Raw genomic sequence first — 21,146 nt, 5'->3', positions numbered from 1 at the left:
GGCGTGATCGCAGAGAGAGAGAGACGGAGGCTTTTCATTAGAAGCAAACCCTCGCTGCGCTGCTCACCGGCGCAGCAGCCGCCCCCCTGCCAGGCCATCGAGGCAGCTGTGCCTGGGGCGGAGAGGCTTTTGCATGCCACCCCCTACCCACCGCCCCCCCAAATCCCCCCCCACCACCACCACCACTCGGCATCCCCCGCCGCTCCTCTCTCTTCGCTGTGTTGATCTCCAGGTCGGGCCGGCCAGTCGCCAGATTGATCGACTCGGTTCATGGCTCGGGGCCGCGCGGTGCCACGCGGGCCCGCGAGAGGGCGATTTGATTCCTGGGGTGTGCGCGTCGCGGGGTCGCGGGGGTCGCGGCCAAGTGCGATCGATCACAGCAGCTGCTGTCGCTCGCGTCGCCTCTCGACGCTGTTTGAGCAACATCCGTCATTGACATAACCGCTGCGCCGCTACCCATGCGGCACGGGCGCCAAGCCACTATGCGCGGTCACGGCATTAGGACGGACGCCTTTTTGTTGTTACATACTCCTGCGCGTTATCTTCCGCGTGTTATCTTCTCTTGCGCTACCCTCGGTGTCGTTCGCGTTGCTTCTGCAGCGGCGTTCGTTCGCGTCGCTCGTCGACGGTTAAACGTGGTTCAGCAACGTCCATAATACTGGTAGGAACCTCCTGGTTACACCAGCCCACAGGGGATTATTGTGTCTGTCCGTTCGTCGTGCAGGGAGGGGCTGGGTGGAGAGGAAAGGGTGGGGAGGGTGGGGCTGGGTGGGGAGGGGCTGGTCACCCGTGGTGCCCTTATAAAACTCAACGTTTAACCTACTCATGCCGGCTTGTGCCCGCCCTCACAGTCGGGCATATTTGCGGAATACACCACGCCGCCGTTGACCCTGGCCATTGACCGAGCAACCCAACGTTCCTACCAGCTCCCTCAGCAGGAATGTGTTTTTGAAACGCATCTTGTATGAACGACGCGATGTGAAGTCATGATATTGTAATGACTCTCTGTAGCTCTCGATGTCCGAAGTTTCGATCCACGTGCAGGGAGCTTCTTCGGGAGCTGGATGCAGGATATGATGCTAATTGTGGTTTCGTTTTTAAACGCTTCAATTCTCCGTTTGAATGTTGTGATGATGGAACGTTCTCGTGACAGAAATTGTTTGTGCCGTGGTTCGGGTCAAACTATCATCGATTTCAGTTCAACAGCGCCCACCCCAGAGTGGCTCCGGCTGTCGCCTCTTAATGCGCTCCATCACCAAACCTGGCAGCACCTTCCTGCGTGCATTGGCTCTGAGGCCGAGCTCGATAAAGGTGGGCTGTGTCTGCCCGTGGCTGCTGCAGCCGTGCAGGGGGCGTGTTGCGCAGTGTGTTTATGCTGTGCGATGGGTGCTTGTGCGTGCTATATTGTTTGTGTGCTGCACAGTGCGCATGCAGTGCGTTTGTAGTGTAGCACGCTTGTCCGTGTGCTGCACGGTGCGTGTGCGTACTGAGTGCCGTGCTCGGTGTGAGCTGGGGTTGCCAACTGTCCTAGGTTTCGCCAGGATTATCCTCTTGTTGAGGCAGCTGCTGTCCTGGACATTAAAGGTCCGAGGTTTTTTGCATAATGCCGCACCACTCAAGCCACGCACTTACATCTACGTGTAGTTCTCCCATCGTACGGCACCGTGAGACACTATTCCTCTTCGCACGATATGTCCCGGATTTTTAGTCACCCAGCGGTGGCGGCCCTCCTACGTGGTGTGCGGCGTTGTGAGGCCCGTGTGCCGTGGGGCCACCCACACCGGTGCTGCTCGACGGGCGTCGTTCCGCGCGTTGTTCTACGTGCGTGCTCTAACACCCAATATCGGTGTGGGCTCTGCGGTGCCTCCATGCGCAGCAGCAGGATGTGTGTGTGTGTGCGGTCCAACACCCACGCCGACGCTGTGTGCGCGCTCATCGCCTCGCGGCGCCAGCAGAGGCAGTTGTGCAGCAGCGACTGATGGATGGCGGTGGGAGCAGCCATCTCTGGCTGATTAAAAACATAAACCTTGTCACACGGGCTGATTGGAGACTGGGGCAGCGGGGAATTTCGGCAGATAATTTACCCCCCCCCTCCGCTCCATCCCCCCCCCCCCACATCCCACTCGTCTTTATCCTTATCGCATCCCAATTCCCGCTGGAGGTGCGGGGAAGACTTAGGGGGAGGAGGGCGGGGGGGTTGGAAATAAACAGAGGTTAATTATCATTGCATATTTTTTTAATCTCCTTATATGCAAAACCCGCCCTCCAACAGATGGCTGTCAGGCTTTTGACATTTGCCTGGCCTTTACGGGCCACGCGGCCACTCGGCGGCACGCGGAGGGGACGCCACGCGATTCAATAATGCTGCACTCACCGCCTCTCGGAAGGTCGAGCGAAAGGCCAGGCCCCGAGTGTTTTATTTTGTTGTTGCGAAGTTTGTGCCGGCATTTGGCTCGGTGCTGGCAATCGGAACGAGCCGGTCTCATCGTCGGGCACGGCGCGGCTTGCTGCATCGCGGCCCTCACCTCCTGGCCCCACGCTCGTTCGCCCGCAACATGCGGTGGCATGCGGTGGACTTCCCGTTGGTGTAGCGTTTGCACAAACGACCTCTGACCGTCCCCGTTGCTACCACATGGACGGCTCTTGAGCGACGACGTCACGGGTGGCGTTGGTGCCACCGCTCCCCACATCGCACGTGGGCGCGCGCGGACACGAGCGCACAGATACGATCGGCGGTGTGCGTGCGTGCGTGTGCGTGCGCTCGTGTACATGTGATGTGGTGAGCTGTGGCGCAGTGGTTAGCGCGCTGCGCTACCGACCCGGCGACGCGAGTTTGATTTCCTCTCATGATCAATAACGGTGGCGGACAGCTTCTGGTTGACCCCTAAGTTGACCCAGGCTTAAATGAGTATGGTGTGTAAACATTAGCACTGGAGAGACAGGGTGTGGGTGTTGACTATACCACCTTCTCGTGAGCCGTGCCAGCCTGCATAGGTGCTCGCAAAGAGCATTTGCCCCAATGGTCTGGTGAAAGCTACTTGGCTGATCCTTGTCTTTGTGTGGGTGCGTGAGAGCGTTTGTATGTGCTCCTTAAGGTGTGCATATGTGTTTGAGATGCAGTTGCATTTATAGATATAAACCTGGCAATTCCCTACTGAAGAAGAGTCTTGATACTCCATTGAGGCTTTTCTTAATAACGGGTGTTTTCACTCTTTAAGTTCGTGTGGCTGTGCATGAGTGTGAATGTGTGCATGTATGTTTAGAGAACGGTTAGTGGGCTGCGCTACGAACCTGGCGAATCGAGTTCAATACCCGCTCAGTGACGATTATCTGAATCGGTCCTGGGCCTCCTCTTGATCGACTCAGCCTCAAATGAGTACTTGGCACGGTGTGTAAACATTGCCACTGGGGAGACAAAGGCGATGGTACTGACCACGCACCCCCTGACCACCCACCCCCTCATGTTCCGTGCCGGCCTTAATAGGTGTTCGCCAACAGCACTTGCCCCAACTCAGGCTATACGGGAGATCCTTGTCTTTGTATATGCACCTGGTCTGGCACAAGCACCGTGGTGATGTCACTGCCACTTAGTGGCGAAAGGTGGTTACTTGTTTCTGTATTTGTGTATGTGTCTGCACGTTTGCGTAGCAGAGTTATGGGCCTTTATGTTTATACGGCTCGTTTGTGTGCTCGTGCATGTGGCTGCTCGCTCGTTACGTGGCGTGGGTTTGCTTGCGAGCGTGCACAAGTCCCTGCCAACGCTGTTACTGTACCTCCCCTTTGTGGCCACGGGCGGTTGAGGCTGCGTTTAATGAACAGCTCGCTTTGTGCGCCGCGTCATTCACACGCTGAGGGCCACACGCCACAGTGCACAAAGTGCATGGGGCCACAGTCGCCATGGATTCCAGAAGATTGGCAACGTCGCTGGGAACATTGGGAATGCCACCGGGAATATTGGCAATGTCGCTGCGAATGAGGTCCGGAACCGTTGCTGGGGTATATTGGGACCGTCGCTGAAAATATTGGGAGCTTAACTTTGAATGTTGGGAACATCCCAATATGTCGCTTCGAATATTGGGAATGTTTCTGGGAATAATGGGAATGCCGGTGGGAATATTGGGAAGATCACTGGGAAGAGTGAGAATGCCCCTGTGAATCGTGGGAATGTCGCTGTGAATTTAAAACGGCGCTGTCCTGGGAAATCCCACATTAAAAGTCCCGTATTTTTTGTCAGTTGCTTAATAATACACACACACACGCAAGACGATGCTTTCAAATTTAGCTTTCCCCAATTCCGGTACTGGGAGATATTCTCAATTTCACGATCAAGACCAAGATGTCACGGTGGCCGAAGCGTTTTGACTCTACCAGGATGTGTCCCATTTTATTTTTTTTGTTAGTGGTGGCAACCCCACGTAAAACCGCCACGGTTAAATACCGCCGCACAGAACGGCGGCGGCCACTTGCGCCATATTTTAACGCATTTAATGCGGCTACTTATTTTTAGATTTTAACAAATAATGGATGCGCCTGTCAGCTGGGAGGGAGGACGCTGGCCGGCCGTGCACGATCAGCTCGTGGCAGGTTATCCATCAGGGTGGCGCCTGCACCTCCTGGTCGCACACTCCATTATCTCGCGGAGTAATCAGATGAAAACCAACAGTGCATGCGCTGCCCGGATGACATACTCTCGTTCATATGAATGGTAAACAGTCTTTAAAAAAACCTTGCTTTGAGAATTTATTTGTTTTATCTTTTAATACGGCTTTCAAGTGGCATAAATAATGGCCTCCCCCATTTTTGTTAATCCAACCGACGGATTCGGTGCTGAGTGTTGAGCTGGGCCTATCTACCGCCCCTTCCTCTCCCCCGTATGTTGACGTTCAGAGACAAATTATTCGCGACGAGGATTTGGCGGTGGAATAAAAAAAAAATACCGTTCGAGCATATGCGGAGAGAATTATATTGACCGAAACATTGGGATGGAAAATCAGGTTAAATGTTCAATTTCGGTGGTTGGCAGCCTAAAGGGAGACCGGGGGAGCAGAACGGGGGTGGCGGGAGGGGGAGGATTGAGGTGGAGAAAGAGAGAGGTTGCACGGAGAGATGGTGATCGGAAGGGGGATGTAAGAGAGGGAATTTGTGGGGGAAGAGGTGGAAAGGTGGAGCGTGAGGAGGAGGAGGAGAATGGAGGGAAGATGGAGATTGCAGGGAGAGAAAATGGACAGGGAGTTTGATGAGCGGTGGGACGGGGGAGGGAGCGAGGTCAGGGTAAATACGGAGGGACCGAGAAGATTTAAAATGCATAGGTGATGAGGTGTTTTGCATTCACAGTGTGGTGCTGCAAGGAGGCGTGGGGTGATGTGACAGGTCCGAGGCACCGTGCGAGCGCTCCATACATTAAACACACGCGGATTCGACCGAGCGCCGCGCGACATACCAATGCAACACTGCGCATTGTGATGCGTGGCACAGGCTACACTGACACAACGCGCGTGAACGTAGCAGAGGGGGTACACTGGTACAACGCAGCAATTTGACATAGCGCATGGTACATCGATACAATGGAGTGAATGAACGTGGCACGGTGGAACGTGGCACGTGGTACACTTCTTCTTTCGTATCGTACAAAAGTGAGGCTTGGGTTTATAACTGTGCGCTGAGATTGGAGAGTGATTCGATGGATTCTAATTCTCATGGCTGATGTTGATGTAGAGCAACAGCTGTAATTGTACATTGAGGTGGTTGAGCCAGATGATTGCATCGTGGAGGGTATCGTTGCCTCTCGTATTTGTGAATTGGGCATTGAGCCGTTATGTGCTCAATGATCTGTTATTGGTGGTAACCACAGGTCACACATCTTGGATAATTTTTCATTTGTGCATCGTCAAGCATCCCCATCTGCTGCTGCGATCGTTTTTTTTGCGAACGCGTTTTAGGCTTCTGGTCCAAAAAGCCTCGCAGATGATCGCGAAGCCAGGGATCTTCTTCGATGGCGCAGAGGGTACACTGACGCAGCTCGGGAAATGAACGTGGCGTGGTGGACACTGGTAGCGGCCGCTGTTCGCGTTGTAACACAACCCAGATCACGCAGTGCCGACACGGTAAACATGGCTGCACGAGGACAGCGGCGTCTCCCTCCGTCGTGTCGCTTTCTCTCTCCGTCTATCGATTTTCGCCGTCCCATTTTTTTTTACGTGCAGTGCTCACGTTTACAGTCGGGTATCAGTACAGCCGTCCGACAATTGGCCGTCGTCCTCGTATTTCTGTCAGCTGTCCCTGCAGTTCGCGCAGTGAAGTGATCGTGTTAGGAGGCTTCGCGAAGGGTTAGGCTCTGAAGCGAGCGAGCCAGGTTCAAAAGGCGAGCAAACACCGGGGTGCAAGCGAAGCAGGAACATGCGCTGTGTACACCGTGCGCAGCACGGCCAACGTGGGGAGGCTGCCTCTGTTGACCGGCGTCGTTAACGCCATACCAGGCAAATACTGCAGTCTCTGCCGGCGATTGATAGGGCATGCGAATCGGCGTATATACGGACTCGATAAATTAATAGGATCGAATTATTCGGGCAAGCAGCGAGTGGGCAACCCGGTGGCGAGATGTTAACTACCCTACCTGGTATACAGGAGGTCGTGGGTTCGATTCCTATCCTGACGCCTGCTGTATATTTGGAGTTTGCATGTTCTACTCGTACTCGTGTGGCTTTTTCTCCGGGTCCTCCTGATTTTTCCTCCACATTTAGAAATATGCGTTTAGAGTTTTTGGTTGCTTTATATTTCCACAAATAAGCCACTTTGTTGAACTATTTGTGGCCGGGTCTCTTCTGAAAAAGAGCTACATCGCTCAGTGGGCTTTACCTGGTCAAATAAAAATAGTTTAATTTAGACACACTGCAGCAGCACGTCAGCAAAAAAAAGATACACATGGCCTGTAGCCAAATCACCCTGCATGCACCCGATCTCCTCACAACAAAGAAGATGTTGACCTTGGTTGAGACTTGGATGTGAGACTGCCTGCGAATTACCAGATATTTAGGTTTGGGCTGTGAAAGTGGCCAGGAGATAGGTTAAAGTTGGATTCTTTAACCCATCTGTGTGGCGCTTTGAATGTTAGCCCCTTGTATTTTTTCTCTGGGTTACGCCGGATTCCTCCCACATGCAAAACACTCACATAATTAGCCCAACAAAACATTATTGAAACGCAACGAGGCTATCTTGTGAAAATAATGGGCATTTTATTATGATAGAAACCCAGTACAGCTCCTGGAATGTCACAAGCCACGTGTAATTGTTTGAAGTGAAAGTGGAAGTTTGGAAGGTAAGGACTCCGGGCTCATTGGCTAGACAATGATAATCTTAAGTCTGAGAGCGTGAAATAGGATGAATTAAAAACAACAACAGCAGCACCCACGTGGCATGCTGGCACTTGTGGCGCTCTGCATTACAAAAGAGCATCTGGCTCCAGTTCCAGCTCCATAGGTGTGGTGGGCATGCAGGGGAGGGGGGCGTGTGAAAGCCACGCTTAGAGCTGGTCAGTCCGAGTGGTTGGGGGGTATTGCTGAGCTGGGATGGACCTCCTTGAGCAGTGAGTGGTTCTTAATTTCGGGTGCGAGATGCCCTTTCTGGGGGGGTTGTGAGACATTGACAGATTTTTTTCGAAGGTAAACAATCGACAACACCTTTGTGTTCATTAACATTTTACAATGTTATTCTTGGTTATTTCGGTAAAGTCACATAGAAGGGAAGTAATAAAGTAAAAGAATAAAAATATTATTTTATTAGTATTTTCATAAAAAATAATTGCATTATTATTTTATTATTTCCCTTCTATGTGACTTTAATAATAGTATTATAATATAATAATTTTTTCTTAATTAGTATATTATTATTTTATTATTTCCCTTCTATGTGACTTTACCGAAAGAACCAAGAATATGAATCCCTGCAGTCACGAAAGCTTTCAATCGAAATTTTACAATGTTGCTTAACGATTAAGAAGCGAAGGGGGGGGGGTCCAAGGCTGCAGTCAACGTTTAAGAACCTCCCATGCCCCAGAGCGAGTGAGTTGAGTGTCTGGGCTCGCGACGACTTTAAATTTAGACTTTCGATTTCCACGCACGGTCAATAATCAATGACGATCTGACCCCCATTTTCAGGGGGCCTTCCCTAGGTCGACTCGACCTTAAATGAGTACTTGTTGCGTAAACATCCGAATTGGGGAGACAAAGGCGGCCAGGGGTGATAATGTGGCCATCTCCACCACCCTCTCGTGAACTGTGCTGAGCTTAATAGGTGCTCGCTAACAGCACGACAGTCTGTGTAGGCTACATGGGGGGTAGGTAGGGAGGGCTTTGCGTGTGTGTTAGTGTTTGGCACGGTGGGGAGCACAGTTGGTGCATCTACCAGACGTCTCATTCACCCACAACAACCTGGGTCCCCGTCACCTGCCAGAGAGCCATCCCACACTTCACGAGGCCTCGAAGTGTACCTAGCCTGGCACAAGTGCCGTCGTGACATCACCGCCACTGAATGGCGGTTGTTGTTGTTTGGATGTGTGTGTGTGAGATGAAGCCGTGCAGGCGAATGCTGAGTGTGAGAAGTGTGAGATGTGCGGAGGTGGGGGGGGCTTGTGGCTGGTTTGTCTGGCTGGTGAGAGGGGTGGTGATGTTGGGGAGAGAGGGGAGCGGGGGGATGATGCTGAGGCGAGGATGGGAATGGCTTGCCGTCTTCTCCGCTTTCTCTCAGCCCCCCCATCTCCATCTCCGAGCGCGCCACTGGTTGTGTCACGGGCTGTCAAAAACTATTTCCTGTTTGGTGTTTTTTTTGCACAGCCGCGAAACTGTACGCAAAGTTTCATGCAGGCCCTGAAAAACCAACCAACCCACCACCGGGTTCGCTTTATTTTACAATGCCAATTTCAACTGTGGCTTTATTTAACGATTAATTCGCTTGCTCCAAAGTCACGTTCCACGCGGGGGTTTTAAGGCCGTATTTTTGCGTAGTATTTGTGTCGTATTTTTGTGTTGTATTTCTGCGTTGTATTTTTATGTTGTATTTTTGATGGGCTTAGGGGGGGAGAGAGAGAGAGCCGAGTTGGGGGGGTGGTGGGAGTGCGCGTTAAGCGGTTTCTGTTGGGTAGCCCTTTGCAAAAGTGTGCAGCTGGCAAACGATTGCGCCATTCTTGTGGTAATGAAGAAGGGGGTGGGGTGAGAGGGGGGGCCCGAGAGAGGGGGGGGGGGTTCGCATCTCCATGGCAACTGCAGACATTCCCCCCGCCCTCAGCGCCCAGCAGCCAATAGCGTTCCGGTATTAGGTTGTCACGTGGCCCCGCCGTGGTAGTGGTGGGGGCGGGTGAGGGTAGAGGTCAAAGGTCGCCGCCGCCTCCGCGTGGTGAGTGGCGTTGAGGGAGGGAGGAGGAACCATGCGGAAGGCCGCTGCTGCTGCTGCTGAGTTGTTTTGTGGGCTGTAGGGGCGCAGGAGGGCTGATGCTGTCCGTGTTGCCGGGGCGGGGAGAGGACGAGGAGGGAGGAGGAGCAGTGGCAGGGAGAGGACCGCCCGCTGTGCGCGCGTAGAAAAGGGGAAGCTGGGCACTGACCGTTAATACAAAATGTCTGCCGTGGCGTGTAGCAGGCGGACCGTGTAACCTCTGGGACTTTTGTTTTTTTTCTTTCTGGAAGGGAAAGAAGTAAATCGAGATAACCGAGGAAGATTGTCGTGGGGGGGTATTTTTTTTAATCCTTCGGAGGAAAAAAAAAGAATTAGTTTTTCTGAGACTGTGAATCACGTTTGCACTTTACTACAGGAGCGCTTGTCCCCTCCACCACCTGGACGCCGTCGTTTCCGTGTGGCCTAAACATTGCTGCCCGTGGTCGTTTCTGCGGTACGCGAGGCGGAAGGCCTCTCGCTTGTGTGTTTGTTGACTGCCGGCTGCTGTTGCTGCTGCTACTACTACGACTACTTCTTCACCTCGCCACCACCACCACCAACCCCACCAAGGCCCCCTCTTGGTGGTTGTTGCGTCGCCTTCCTGCTTTCTGACCCGCCCCGCAAGCGGGGACCTCCATTTGGCGGACGAGACGCGGTGGTGGTTGTTGTTGTTTGGGAGCGACCACTCCGTTACCTCAAACGTTTCACCTTCGAGCATCCTTCATTTCAGTGTCGGCCTATCGAAAGGGGGGCTACTGTACCAAAGAAATTCTAAAGCTGCAGAGAGATTAATAAAGGTGAGTGTGTGTGCGTGTTTCGCTGTTTTGGAACGGCGGATCGGGCGGGCGAGGAGGATTATAAGGGGAGGCCGGGTGCTGATTGACTTTGCTTTGCTATCTGATTGACATCTGCACCGCCACACGTCGCGTGCAATGCTAGTTGACGGCTGTCTCTAGTTTTGGATAATTAACTTCTGATTGTAATTCTTCCAGCTTGCATGCTGCGTTCCCACGCACGCACGCACACCCAAGCCGCGTGGTGGAATCGCCGTGGTTGTTTACTCCGCCGCGTGTGTTGTGATTGTTACAGCGGCGTGTTTATTGTTTTTAAACGTAACAAATTCCCGACAAAAACGCCGTGTATAACGTGACCGCGAATCTCACTTGGTAAATTCCAAAGTGAAGCTAAAATGTGTGTGCGTTTATATAAAAATGCGCATGAGAGTTTAAAAAAACCCACAAACGAGCACACGTAAATGAAACGTGACAACCGAAAAGTCTGAGTTTTTGTGTGTTACGGTGCCTCGTTGAACTTGGGAGGTTTTTTTCTTCTTCAATTGAGGTCCCCCACCTCTCTCAGCCTGAAAGTTCGCAGGCTTCCAAAATGGCAGTGGATAGAGTGGGGCACGTTGCTTCGTGCTCAAGAAATCCGTGTCGTTTCAACCTCGGCGTGCCGTTTTTGTTTTGGGAAGTCGGTAGTATTTAGAAAAACCGATGCATTTCCACATCGCGAAAAAAACTGATAATCAGAACATGTGTTCATCTAAGAATGTGTGTAATAGTACACACATGTGTGTTTTTAAAATCTGCGAACTGAAGTAATTACGGTACAGTCACGGCGCATTTAGTTGTTAGGGGACACCTTGCGCTTTGACGCTTTTAAGGCCATGGGCTCAAGCTCGGAATGTTTTGTCGTTTCTCGGTTGAGTGTTTTTGTCGTAACGTGCATGTCTGTGATGCGTGCCTGGGCGGTTGCCTCATGCGTTGTGCAAGCAACCGGGCAGCCTTGTCCTGGAGGGAGGAGTGGGGGGGGCACTAGAGGCCAACATGCACTCTCTAGCTATAGTCTATCAGAGCTTTTTCAAAGTCAACAAAACATTTCTGGCAGTGCGTTGGCAGTGGTGCAAATAATGCCACGCGTTCGTCAGCCACACCACCCCGTCGCTGTAATGTAGAAGGGCTATTAACCCAAACATTGCCTTTTGTGTAAATTAACTTTTTTGTGGTAGTGCTATTAATTGACAAATGTGAGTATTTTTTTAACGTTAAGTTAAACCACGACCAGGTCAAGCATTGTTTTACTGAGGAATAAGAAGCCTGTGAATTCGACGCGAAACATAACAGCGGTTTTGTAGTAGGGTAAATAAACATGGATTTTTCTTTTAAATTGGTCTGAGTATAGCAGTTAAACACGTACACTCTCAACTCGTGACTTTTGTTTGGATGTACAGTAGTGCTAAAAAGAGTGTGGTTCTTGGTTTGCCAGCGCTTCCTGAGTTTCATTCCCAGCCACGGGTTTGCACGCGCCGCGAGCGATATCTAAACCAGCCCCTTACCGAATTGTACTCACCATCGTGGTGAAGTATGGTCCACGAAATCGGTGACCAAAAAAGGTGCAGTGAATTCGCACAATTATTGTTGTTTTGGAAAACCATGTAACTAGTTGGCCATGTGGTTATTCCTGGCTGTCTTTTAGTCGGAAGGTATGTGGTTGTTAGCTCGGCCATTTCCCCCCCCTGTGTCAATATAAGTAGCACTTTGTGTGAAAGTCAACGGCGATTGTTGTACTATGGCAGACTCAACCCTGTCATAGGAATGCGGAATTTTAACCATTGCCCCAGTCAGGGTTGTAAAACAGGAGATTGACAATGTCCCACACCCAGTTGAGCAGGAAACAACTTTTGACTTTTTGTTTGAGTCCAAAAATAAAGTGGCGGTTTACCTCCAAAGAGCCCCTGTAAATGCACGAAAATACGTATTTCTTTAAGTAAATAATTGTGTTATATAAAGCATTAACAACACATTCCACCTTGTAGACAAACCCAGATTCGGATGCCAGAACTCTGATTTAACTTTTTTTGGGGGGGATAGTTGGGATTTCAGTCTTTGTTGTTATGCCTTTTTAAAATGCAAGTCGTGTTTTTACCGTACCATTATAGGAACATTGAGCCCTCACTCTCGCTGTGTAAAATCGAATACCCCAATCGTCACCACCCCCACCCTGCCCGGCTCTTCTCACCCCCCCACCCCGCCCGAGGTCAACGCCTCTGACCTTAATTAAAAGCTCAACACTCTAGTCAGTAGCACTGTCCTAAACATTACAAATATATCATCGACAATGTTTCAGGCAAATGGCCCTTCATCTCTGCTATGAAGTCGTGTGCCCAGAGCGTTGCCTCCTACATATTTTGTGGGTTATTTTGGTCGATGGCTTTCGTTCATAGCAGACGGATGAAGTCGCGCCATTTCAAAAAAACGTTGCCCATAACGTATATATGTTCCCTTTAGGGCAGGATTGTTGACAAACGTGTTGCGTTTTTTGGTTCACTGTGCATCACTGCCAAATGCAGTGTCGCAAATATTTTTTTTTACCATAAACCGGTGCAACCGGCGTTAGCCAGACACGCCGTGAAGGTGAAATGTCGATGACCGTCTCCGTGCGCTCGGTAACGCTCAATGGCCCTCTGAAGTCCTCCCAAGGCTCTCCCCAACCCCCTCTCCTATCGGTAGCGCTGCGTAAGCGCAATTACCAAGCGGCGCAGATGTTCACGCGCTGCGTACTGCGTTGCCGGCTCGGCCGAGTTTTAATTATCGCGGCAATAACGGCACAAGGCCGTGTACACTTATTTACCGAGATTGTGCCGTGGTGCAAAAGGGTGCTTGTCTGTGCGCGTGATGCCTCACGCGGTCCACGGCATGGTGGTGCATGCAGGCGCGATGCTAATCAAGCATGGGTCTACAGCATTGAAACCTTAACATTTAAAAAACACGATCCCAACCCAGTAAACTTTACTTGATAACGAGGATGTTTTTGTGCTTGAGCCATAGCCTCCAGAAGTGGAACAGACCATCATTACTTGTCTATCCATTGCTGGATGAAGATCTCAAATTGGTCACCATCTCTGGCCAGTGACAACAATCCACTGAACTCCTGCATGCATGCTGGTTTCATCGCTCCATCTCCACGGTTGACGTGCTCTGGAGCGTGTCGCCACCATCTTTTTGGACTAAACTCTACACCACAACTGAAATGCATATCGCTGGGAATTACTGTATGTTCTATAGTATAAACGTTCATGCTGCTTTATTCTTCCTGCTCGTTCAATAAGATGTGTTGAATGTGTTACATTCGGTATCTATAAATGTAAATTAGTAAATAAATTCACAAAAACATTCACAATATTCAGCACAATATAGACCATACTGTAGCCTGCGCTCCTTCAAAGGAGTAATGGCAAAATTACACAAACTCTGAACATTGGCATTTAGCTCATGAACATTTTGCCATGCACATGTGTATTGTATTGCTTTGTGGGCCAGGTCTCCCTTGAAAAACAATCTTGGGCTCAATAACCTGTCACCTGGTTTAAAGATTTTGTACTGGTAGCGATGACGATGATGAGGCTGCCCTTTGGCGAGGGGAAACTCGCAGGTACCACGAGCACAAATAACTTTCCAAACATCAACATTGCCCTCGGCGTACTTTGGCAGCACGGCCCCCTCGTTCCTCCTAAACTCTTAGTGAGACCCGCCGAGATCGGGGCGAAGGGATAACTGTGCCCAAAACGGACAGTGACCCGCGTTTGTACTTAATGCCTGGGCCGTGGGATGCGTCCTAGAGGGCCGTTCATCGAGGAGATGGAGCGATGGAATTCTCTCTTGTGTAGGTGCGAGGTGGATTATTACAACGCAGGATCGTGAGAGATGGCAACGGCTTTTTGGGGGCTCTTTTATCCAGCAGTGGATTGATGATGGCTTTGGTCGTAATAACTGGCGAGATGATATAGAATTGGTGAGTGGAGCAAGGTACGCTTGTGCTTTTGTTTTCTGAATATAGCCAGCAGCACAAGTCTGAAAGAGCTCATTTATAATGAATCACCTTTGCCTTATTTTTCAGGAGGACTAAATAAACCTTTAGGTTATGTGTTTGTATGAGCAGTAAGCCATTGAATATTGCCTCTTTGTTCAAGCTTGGTTAAGCACGTGCTTTGCATGTCCTTGTTGGGTTAAAATGATGTAAACGCTGACCTACCAAGGTATAGCGTTATTTGGGTTGTACAGTATTTTTAGATGGTGCCGCATTTCTACATTCTTAGCTGGTCGCCGTGTCCGGCCAGTTAAATGAGTGGCTAGAAGCCGTTTGCTCGAAGCCCCGCAAGAGCACGTGGCTTCGCTTCCTGAATTAACTTGGCATTTCACAAAATGTGCTGGCACAGAAGTGTATTACATGTGCTGTGTGAGCTGTGGTATAGTGGGCTGCACTATGACCCCGGTTCCATTTCTGGCAATGGCTAATATTAATGGAGAGCGATATCAGAGCAGGGTCCTGACCTTTCCCCAATTTTCTAATTGACCAATCTGCACTGACCAAAATAAAACCTTAACTGACATGGCATGAGGGAGGCTTTCATCCATGGGTAGATTTGAAAGCTGTAATGTTTTTTTTTAATATGATCCTTATGGCGGTACCCCGGGGTACCAAATAATACTAAATGGCCGAGGCAATTAAATATTTTATTTCTGGGACACTGTTTTTTCCAGGGATGTACTTAACTGCGACTGGGGTACCAATCAAACTGAAATCAGTGCTTACTCCGATGTCGAAACACAGCAAGGACGATTGCGCTGAAACCCTGAACGCTCCTATGCACCATAGTGCATCGTGTACAGCTCGTCGAGATGAGTCTATTGCCGCATCGCCGACCATCAACAGACTAAAAATGACTGCATCACGGACATTATGCGAGAGCCGGGGTACCATGGTACCCAGTGGTACTGCCGTAAGGTTCATTTGTCGGTAGTGGTTTTGGCTTTTAATACAATAACTGCCACCCAGTCGCGGAACTCATAATCATCAAGGCTGTGGAATATTTACCGCTGGTGGTTATGTCCATGTGCACCAGGGAGCCCAGTTACTGAATGCATCACTTGGGATATGGAATTGAATCAAACCGATCTGTTTAGATCGTGGTGTACACAAACTCATTCCGTGTTTCTCTCGAGCACCCATGACCAAAGACATATAAGCAGAACGCTGTTTTGTGTCTCCACGTACAAACATATTAGTTGTCCATTCAGCATCACGGCTATCCTTACCAACATCCAGCAGCATTTGTCCAATCAAACTCAACTGCCTTTGACTTTCTTGGTCTCATCAGCAGAATCGGGCTCGTAGCTTTAGATTGCACGTGGTACAGCCATAAAATACATCGGAGAACTGCACGGTCCAAGCGGGAAAATCTACGCAGGATTGTAGTACGAGCTGGTTGTTGTCAAGCGTCCTCTTAACCGTGCTCCGGGCGAGCTAAGCGGATCGTGTTGCGCCACGTGGCTCCCCCTCATTCCTGCCCAGCTCAGCGGCCGCCCGACGTCCGTTTGCGTCGCTTTTGTGCGACTCGCAGGCGCTGGCTGTCCCTCGGAGGAGGCAGCTGGCCCCATTGTGTCACCGGCCACCTCTGACCTCTCCTGCGACAGTCGCTAGGGGTTAGGGGTTAGCAGCGAAGGATCATGGGAAGGCTGTTAATATTGGCCTGTCCTCCCTGTGGGTTTGGACAATGGGGGCATTATTTTGCACAGTTGGTGCCCTGGGAGGGGTGAGGAGGGGTGAGGCCGCGAGGGCGTGGGCTTGTTTGTGCGGGGCGTCTGCGCTCGCTCCCGTGCGCATAAGTGGAGTGGCGGCTGCCTTTTTGAGAGCGAGAAAAAGCGACTGCTATTTTATGATCATTGTAAACCTGGTATGATGTAAATTAGCTTTGAGGCAAAACCGTAATGACCGCAATCACTTGTACAATAGTTAATTTCCCTCGGAGTAAAAATAACCGTCTGGTGCATTGAATGATGCGCATTAAATTGAGATGAATTGAAAATGAGTTGCAGATGTGAGTGCGGTAGGTGTGCGCACTCTATGTGATTGTTGGGCTGTCCGTGCGGTGGAGCTGAGGAGGAATGCCTAGGGGTCCGCTCCCCTTGAACACGGCACCCTCGTTGCGGCTGTGGTCTTGCGCCAAACAGTCACCCCCGAATCTCACAACAAACCCCGTATGTGTCTTGCCAGAGAGAGGGAGGAACAGTGGAAAAAAATCGCGGAGGGGGAGTTGATGGAAGAAAAGAAAAAGAGAAAGCAAGAAGAGAAGAAAAAGAAGGAATCCGCATCTAAAAAGGTGAGCTTGCACAAGGCTGTGGCCCGTCTGATCGCTGTGCCCGCCTGCCAGCCTGTGTGCCAGCTCATGTGCCTCGTCTCGCACTGTCTCGCATGCTCGTCTGTCTTCATTGCACGTTCAAGTGGCGGTGGTGTGTGGCAGTCGTGGGGCGCAGTGGTGATTGTGTGCCGGGGTGTTTGCGCCCACCACTGTTAAGTTGGGGGGGGGGGGAGCCTTAGTCTAACCCAGGTTCACAAACTGGTATGCACTTTGGGCTGTAACTGGAGCAAGAGGGGACGTTCCTGTGGCGAGCGTAGGTACAGCTCTTCATCCCCAGCCATCCGCCTCTTACCACCCAGTTGACTCACCCCCACCCACCCCCACTGCCTGCCTGTGTTTTTCTGTCCCTGTTTGACCCACACTTGGTTTCCTTTTGCTGAACTTTTAATCACTGCAATTTTACTCTGTCTCTTGCAGATCTCCGAACAAAAATCCAAAGGTAGGATTTTATCTTTTGTTTTTGGGATGAAAGGTGGGGTGGGATGTGTATCTACAGCGTCTCGGTTATGAGTATAATGCAGTCGCGATAATACTAATAATAATTTACAATCTTTTGTCGGTACACTGCTCGTTGAAGGCCTCCCCACACCATGTGAATACTGTCATGTGGTTATGATTAATGACGATCAGCAACGCTTACATGTTTAGCGCGAGACGTCAAGTCGTAATACGTACGGTGCGAAACAAGTTATACATGCATATGCATTTTACATTCTAAAGTTCACAAACACATGCACGTGTTCACTGGCCATGCAGAATAACCTTGCATGTCATAAATAATGAAAACTTGACGGTTTACCGACTCGGCATGTGGCTGTAGAAATCAGACTGTGTTTGTGTGCAACGTTTCGCAATCAAATCGTAACAAAAATATTTCGGGACAAAGTTTCAAACGAAACAATGTATATGAAGTATTTGGCCTGCAGTATGCAAACACATCCAGCGTTTCCTGAGGAATTGCATTGTGGTCATCTTGTCTTGCAGCAGTGATCGTTGGTGAATACTGCGCTGATGAGTCCCAATGAGAAAAAAATGGTCTCCAGTTGTGTATCACTGCTGCTTGTCAATCATCAAATTTGCGCAAATCTATTTTTATGGTGACCATAGGCACGAGAAGCGCAATGCAGTTCTTCAGAACATGCTGATGTGCATAACACAAAAACCAACGGGGAAGTGCCCACTCAATGTATTGTTGAATGTGCCAAATCTTGCCAGTACTTAAAAGCTAAGCAGAGTGGAGTGGTTAATTGTACTTAGATGAGACTGCCTGGGAGGAAACACCAGGTGTGGTCGGCTTGGACTGCTGCTGTTGTGTGGTGGTGGTCCACCAATATATTCCCAATTGTGTCTGCAGAACACTTTGTATGCCTTACACGTTTTCTCTGGGTTTTCTGGTATGTCTCGCACTAAGCTGAACACTCTTCAATGGTTTTGGCTAACATCACAATGTAGCATTACCCTCCTGAAAAACGACCTTGAGACTCGTTGAGACTTTGCTTTTAAAGGTAAATGTAATTCTTATTGTGTTACAGTCCAACATCGTGTATCACACTTGCTGGAGACTGAGTATTGGTGTATATGTGGAAAGGTCAGATATATTATACATGCATAGCGAGTGATAATACCATGCACAAATAGGTTACTGGACACATTAAAATGCACACTGTTTAAAACATGGGAAAATGATTTGATGTACTTTATTACTGTATAAATGTCCAAATGATAAGCTGCTTTTTTGTGATATCATTGGTGGCCAGGTCTCTTCTGAAAAATGAGTTAATACTTCTGTGGGCTTGGCCTGATAGGATAGGGATGGTTTAGTTTTATTTGTATGTGTTTGAGTGATTTGTTTACCTTTCTTGTACTTTGCACTCGTTATGTTTTTGTACTGTTGTAACGTTCTTGCCCACCCCTACTGTAAATCTGTGAAAAATAGCTTCATTGCTCATCAGATTCCTCCAGTATCAATGCATTCTGATTCTGATTTGTGAAGATCTGTAGATAATTACAGTTACACCATGGATAAATATTGCACTGGGTGTGAGCGGTTATTCGTTTCAAGGCGGATATGTGACGTTCCACTGGAGATTTGTAATGATGTTGGTTTGAGCTTTGGTGCTGGTTCGAGGGGGGAGGCTGCGTTAAGCTGGCTTGGGGAGTGAGTGGAGCAGTGTGGCTTATTTTAGATGCGTGACGTCATGTGCACTGATGTCATTGGGTGTCTCTTGTGAAAAATAATGGTGCCCGCTCGCACGTAGCCCTGCCTGGTATCTCTGAGTTCAACGCCTGCTTTTATGGGAATAAATACAGCATTCAGATGTGGGCATGTATGAATATATTTAGCTTTGGTTTTGTGATTTGTCTGTTGCAATTAGATCAAAGTAATTGTGTTTACATCGTGTTGGGGATAGCACCTCTAGTGGCTGCAGGGTTTTCTTTTACCAATCAGCATTCATTTTAAAAGCCTTTGCCAATCCACTGATGGATGAAAGCTTCCCAATTTCATGCTTATCCCGGGTATTGTTTGTCCGTCCTTCATGCTTCTCGGTGTGGGTTGGTGAAATGGTCGGGCCCCAGGACCAGTTCAGATATCACCCGATGTTTATCGTTGTGGGGAATCGAACTCGGGAGTTTGGGTTTGTAGCCCGGTGCAGGAACCGCCGACGACCGCTCCAATACACAGTACCACGATTTAAATGAACTCCTTGTTTCGTTCGCTCCCTTGTTCGCCATGGGACGTTGGCTCTAGGCATTTGGATTGCACACCGGCAGCAGCTCCTGCACACAAAGTGTGCAATTGGTGCAATTTGTTATGCAGATGTGGCGCGTGTGGCGATCACGACATTACCTGCTGCTTTGTGGCACGGTGCTGTGGCTGTGCTTTTGTTGCCCGCTGCCGGCTTTTTGGCTGGGAGCCCGGTGCTGGGAATGGCTTTCGCCGCATTCCACTCGGAGGATACCGTGCTGCGGTGTGAGGTGGCTATGTGATGGGGGAGTGGAAGTGTAGTGGTTTGCCCAATGAGCCACGAACCCGGCGGCCAGCATTCGATTCCTGCTTTCGGGCAAAATCTGTGACCAAAATCTGAACCGTCTTGAATTTTGACCTTGATATCATCACCATCAGTCACGCTTGGTAAAAAAATTGCTAGGTTACCAGATGTTATTGGCTAGAGCACATATATGCTGCACATCTGTTGTTCACCATTAGTACTGCATTTTCATCTTCCATTGTTTGTGTAAGCGGCAGTTCATCCGAGCCGCTTGCCGGCTGTATTCCGATGAGCGTCACCACTGAGCAAACTGCAGGTAGTTGTATAGTTGTACTGTTGTTTTTGTTGTCATTGTCGTCATCGTGGTTGTTGGGGAGAGGTTAAGTCCCGCCCACCCTCTCGGTAATTATCTCCGAGTGGTCTGTGTACAGCTGTTGCTTTATATTTTGCTTGGGTTGGCAGATCACGTGCGCGCACATACTCCAATCTCTTGCAAGACGGTCTGGCCAGTGTGCAAGAGTAGGTTAAATGCCCTCCAGAGCAGTGGTTCTCGGTGTGGTCCTCGGATCGCGACGGTCCTCTAGATAGTCTCCGTGGGTTGCCACAAATGCAGTTTGATCCGGAAATAATGACAATGTTTGTTACCTTTGGTTTCGGACGTTAACTCACTCCCTGCCCCAATTCAAATCCAGGCTCAAGATCTTTGTTTTATCCTCTGTCCTTTATTGTCTTGTTTCACTGTCCAAAAAAATATGCCCACTTCTAAGCGTATTATTATATCACCTTTGTTAAGCGTTGTAAAGATGAACGACAACAACAACAAAAACAACCTTTTACAATTGGCACATTTCCAAAATTGTTTAAGTCGTGCACGCCCATGTGAAAGTGCATACCATGTGTTTGCATACATTGTTGATAGCCACGATCGATGAACATGCCCGGAGGTTTTAATACAAAAAAAAAACTCAAGCTCCTACTTTTATTGTGTGCAAAACATTGAAACCGTATTTAGCACAAATTACTGTTTCATAACGGGCTATTTATTAACTTTCCTAATGAAAACATGTTTTTCGTTGTCTCAACGCGTAATATCACCCGACGTAACTTTACGCGTGCCTTGTTAAACATCGCTCGGCTCCGCCGGGCAACGCTAATTGCGGCGCACCTGGCTTGCTCACGGCTAGTCCCTTTGTTTATGGGCGTGCACCACATTGACGTGCACCACCTCCACCACCAACACCTGTTGGGGTGGGGGGGGCGCTCCAGTGTTTGTAGGGCCTCCAGAGAGAGGGGGGGACGCTTTTCAACCTTTTTTAAATCCTTTATATTAAGTTCGCTTGCTTGCGTGCTTGCTTACGACCGTGCAAATCTTTCGGTCGTTTTTTAACCCACTTCCCGTGATCCAATCGAGCTGACATTTTGCACACAGACTCGTTGTGCGTGACAAATAATTTTCGTGAAAATTTTTTTCCAAAATTTTACACTGTTTAGGGAAAATTTTTTAATATTTAATTACCAATTGCTTAATGGTGGCA

At 49.5% G+C, this 21,146-nt stretch overlaps 1 protein-coding gene across 1 annotated transcript in view; it reads left to right on the top strand.

Moving 5' to 3' along the window:
• LOC144718140 (trinucleotide repeat-containing gene 6B protein-like) overlaps nt 1-21,146 on the top strand; it is a 101,033-nt gene that overhangs the window by 37,840 nt on the left and 42,047 nt on the right. The window contains exons 4-5 of the mRNA XM_078593893.1: nt 16,477-16,582; nt 17,039-17,060. Coding sequence (XP_078450019.1) covers nt 16,477-16,582; nt 17,039-17,060 — 128 coding nt within the window. The remainder of the gene's footprint in view (nt 1-16,476; nt 16,583-17,038; nt 17,061-21,146) is intronic.

This window comes from Lampetra planeri, chromosome 1, assembly GCF_965212315.1.
Source record: "Lampetra planeri chromosome 1, kcLamPlan1.2.h2, whole genome shotgun sequence".
NCBI lineage: Eukaryota > Metazoa > Chordata > Hyperoartia > Petromyzontiformes > Petromyzontidae > Lampetra > Lampetra planeri.
Note: the sequence above shows the minus strand (reverse complement) of the source record. Positions and strands in the feature narration are given on the sequence as shown.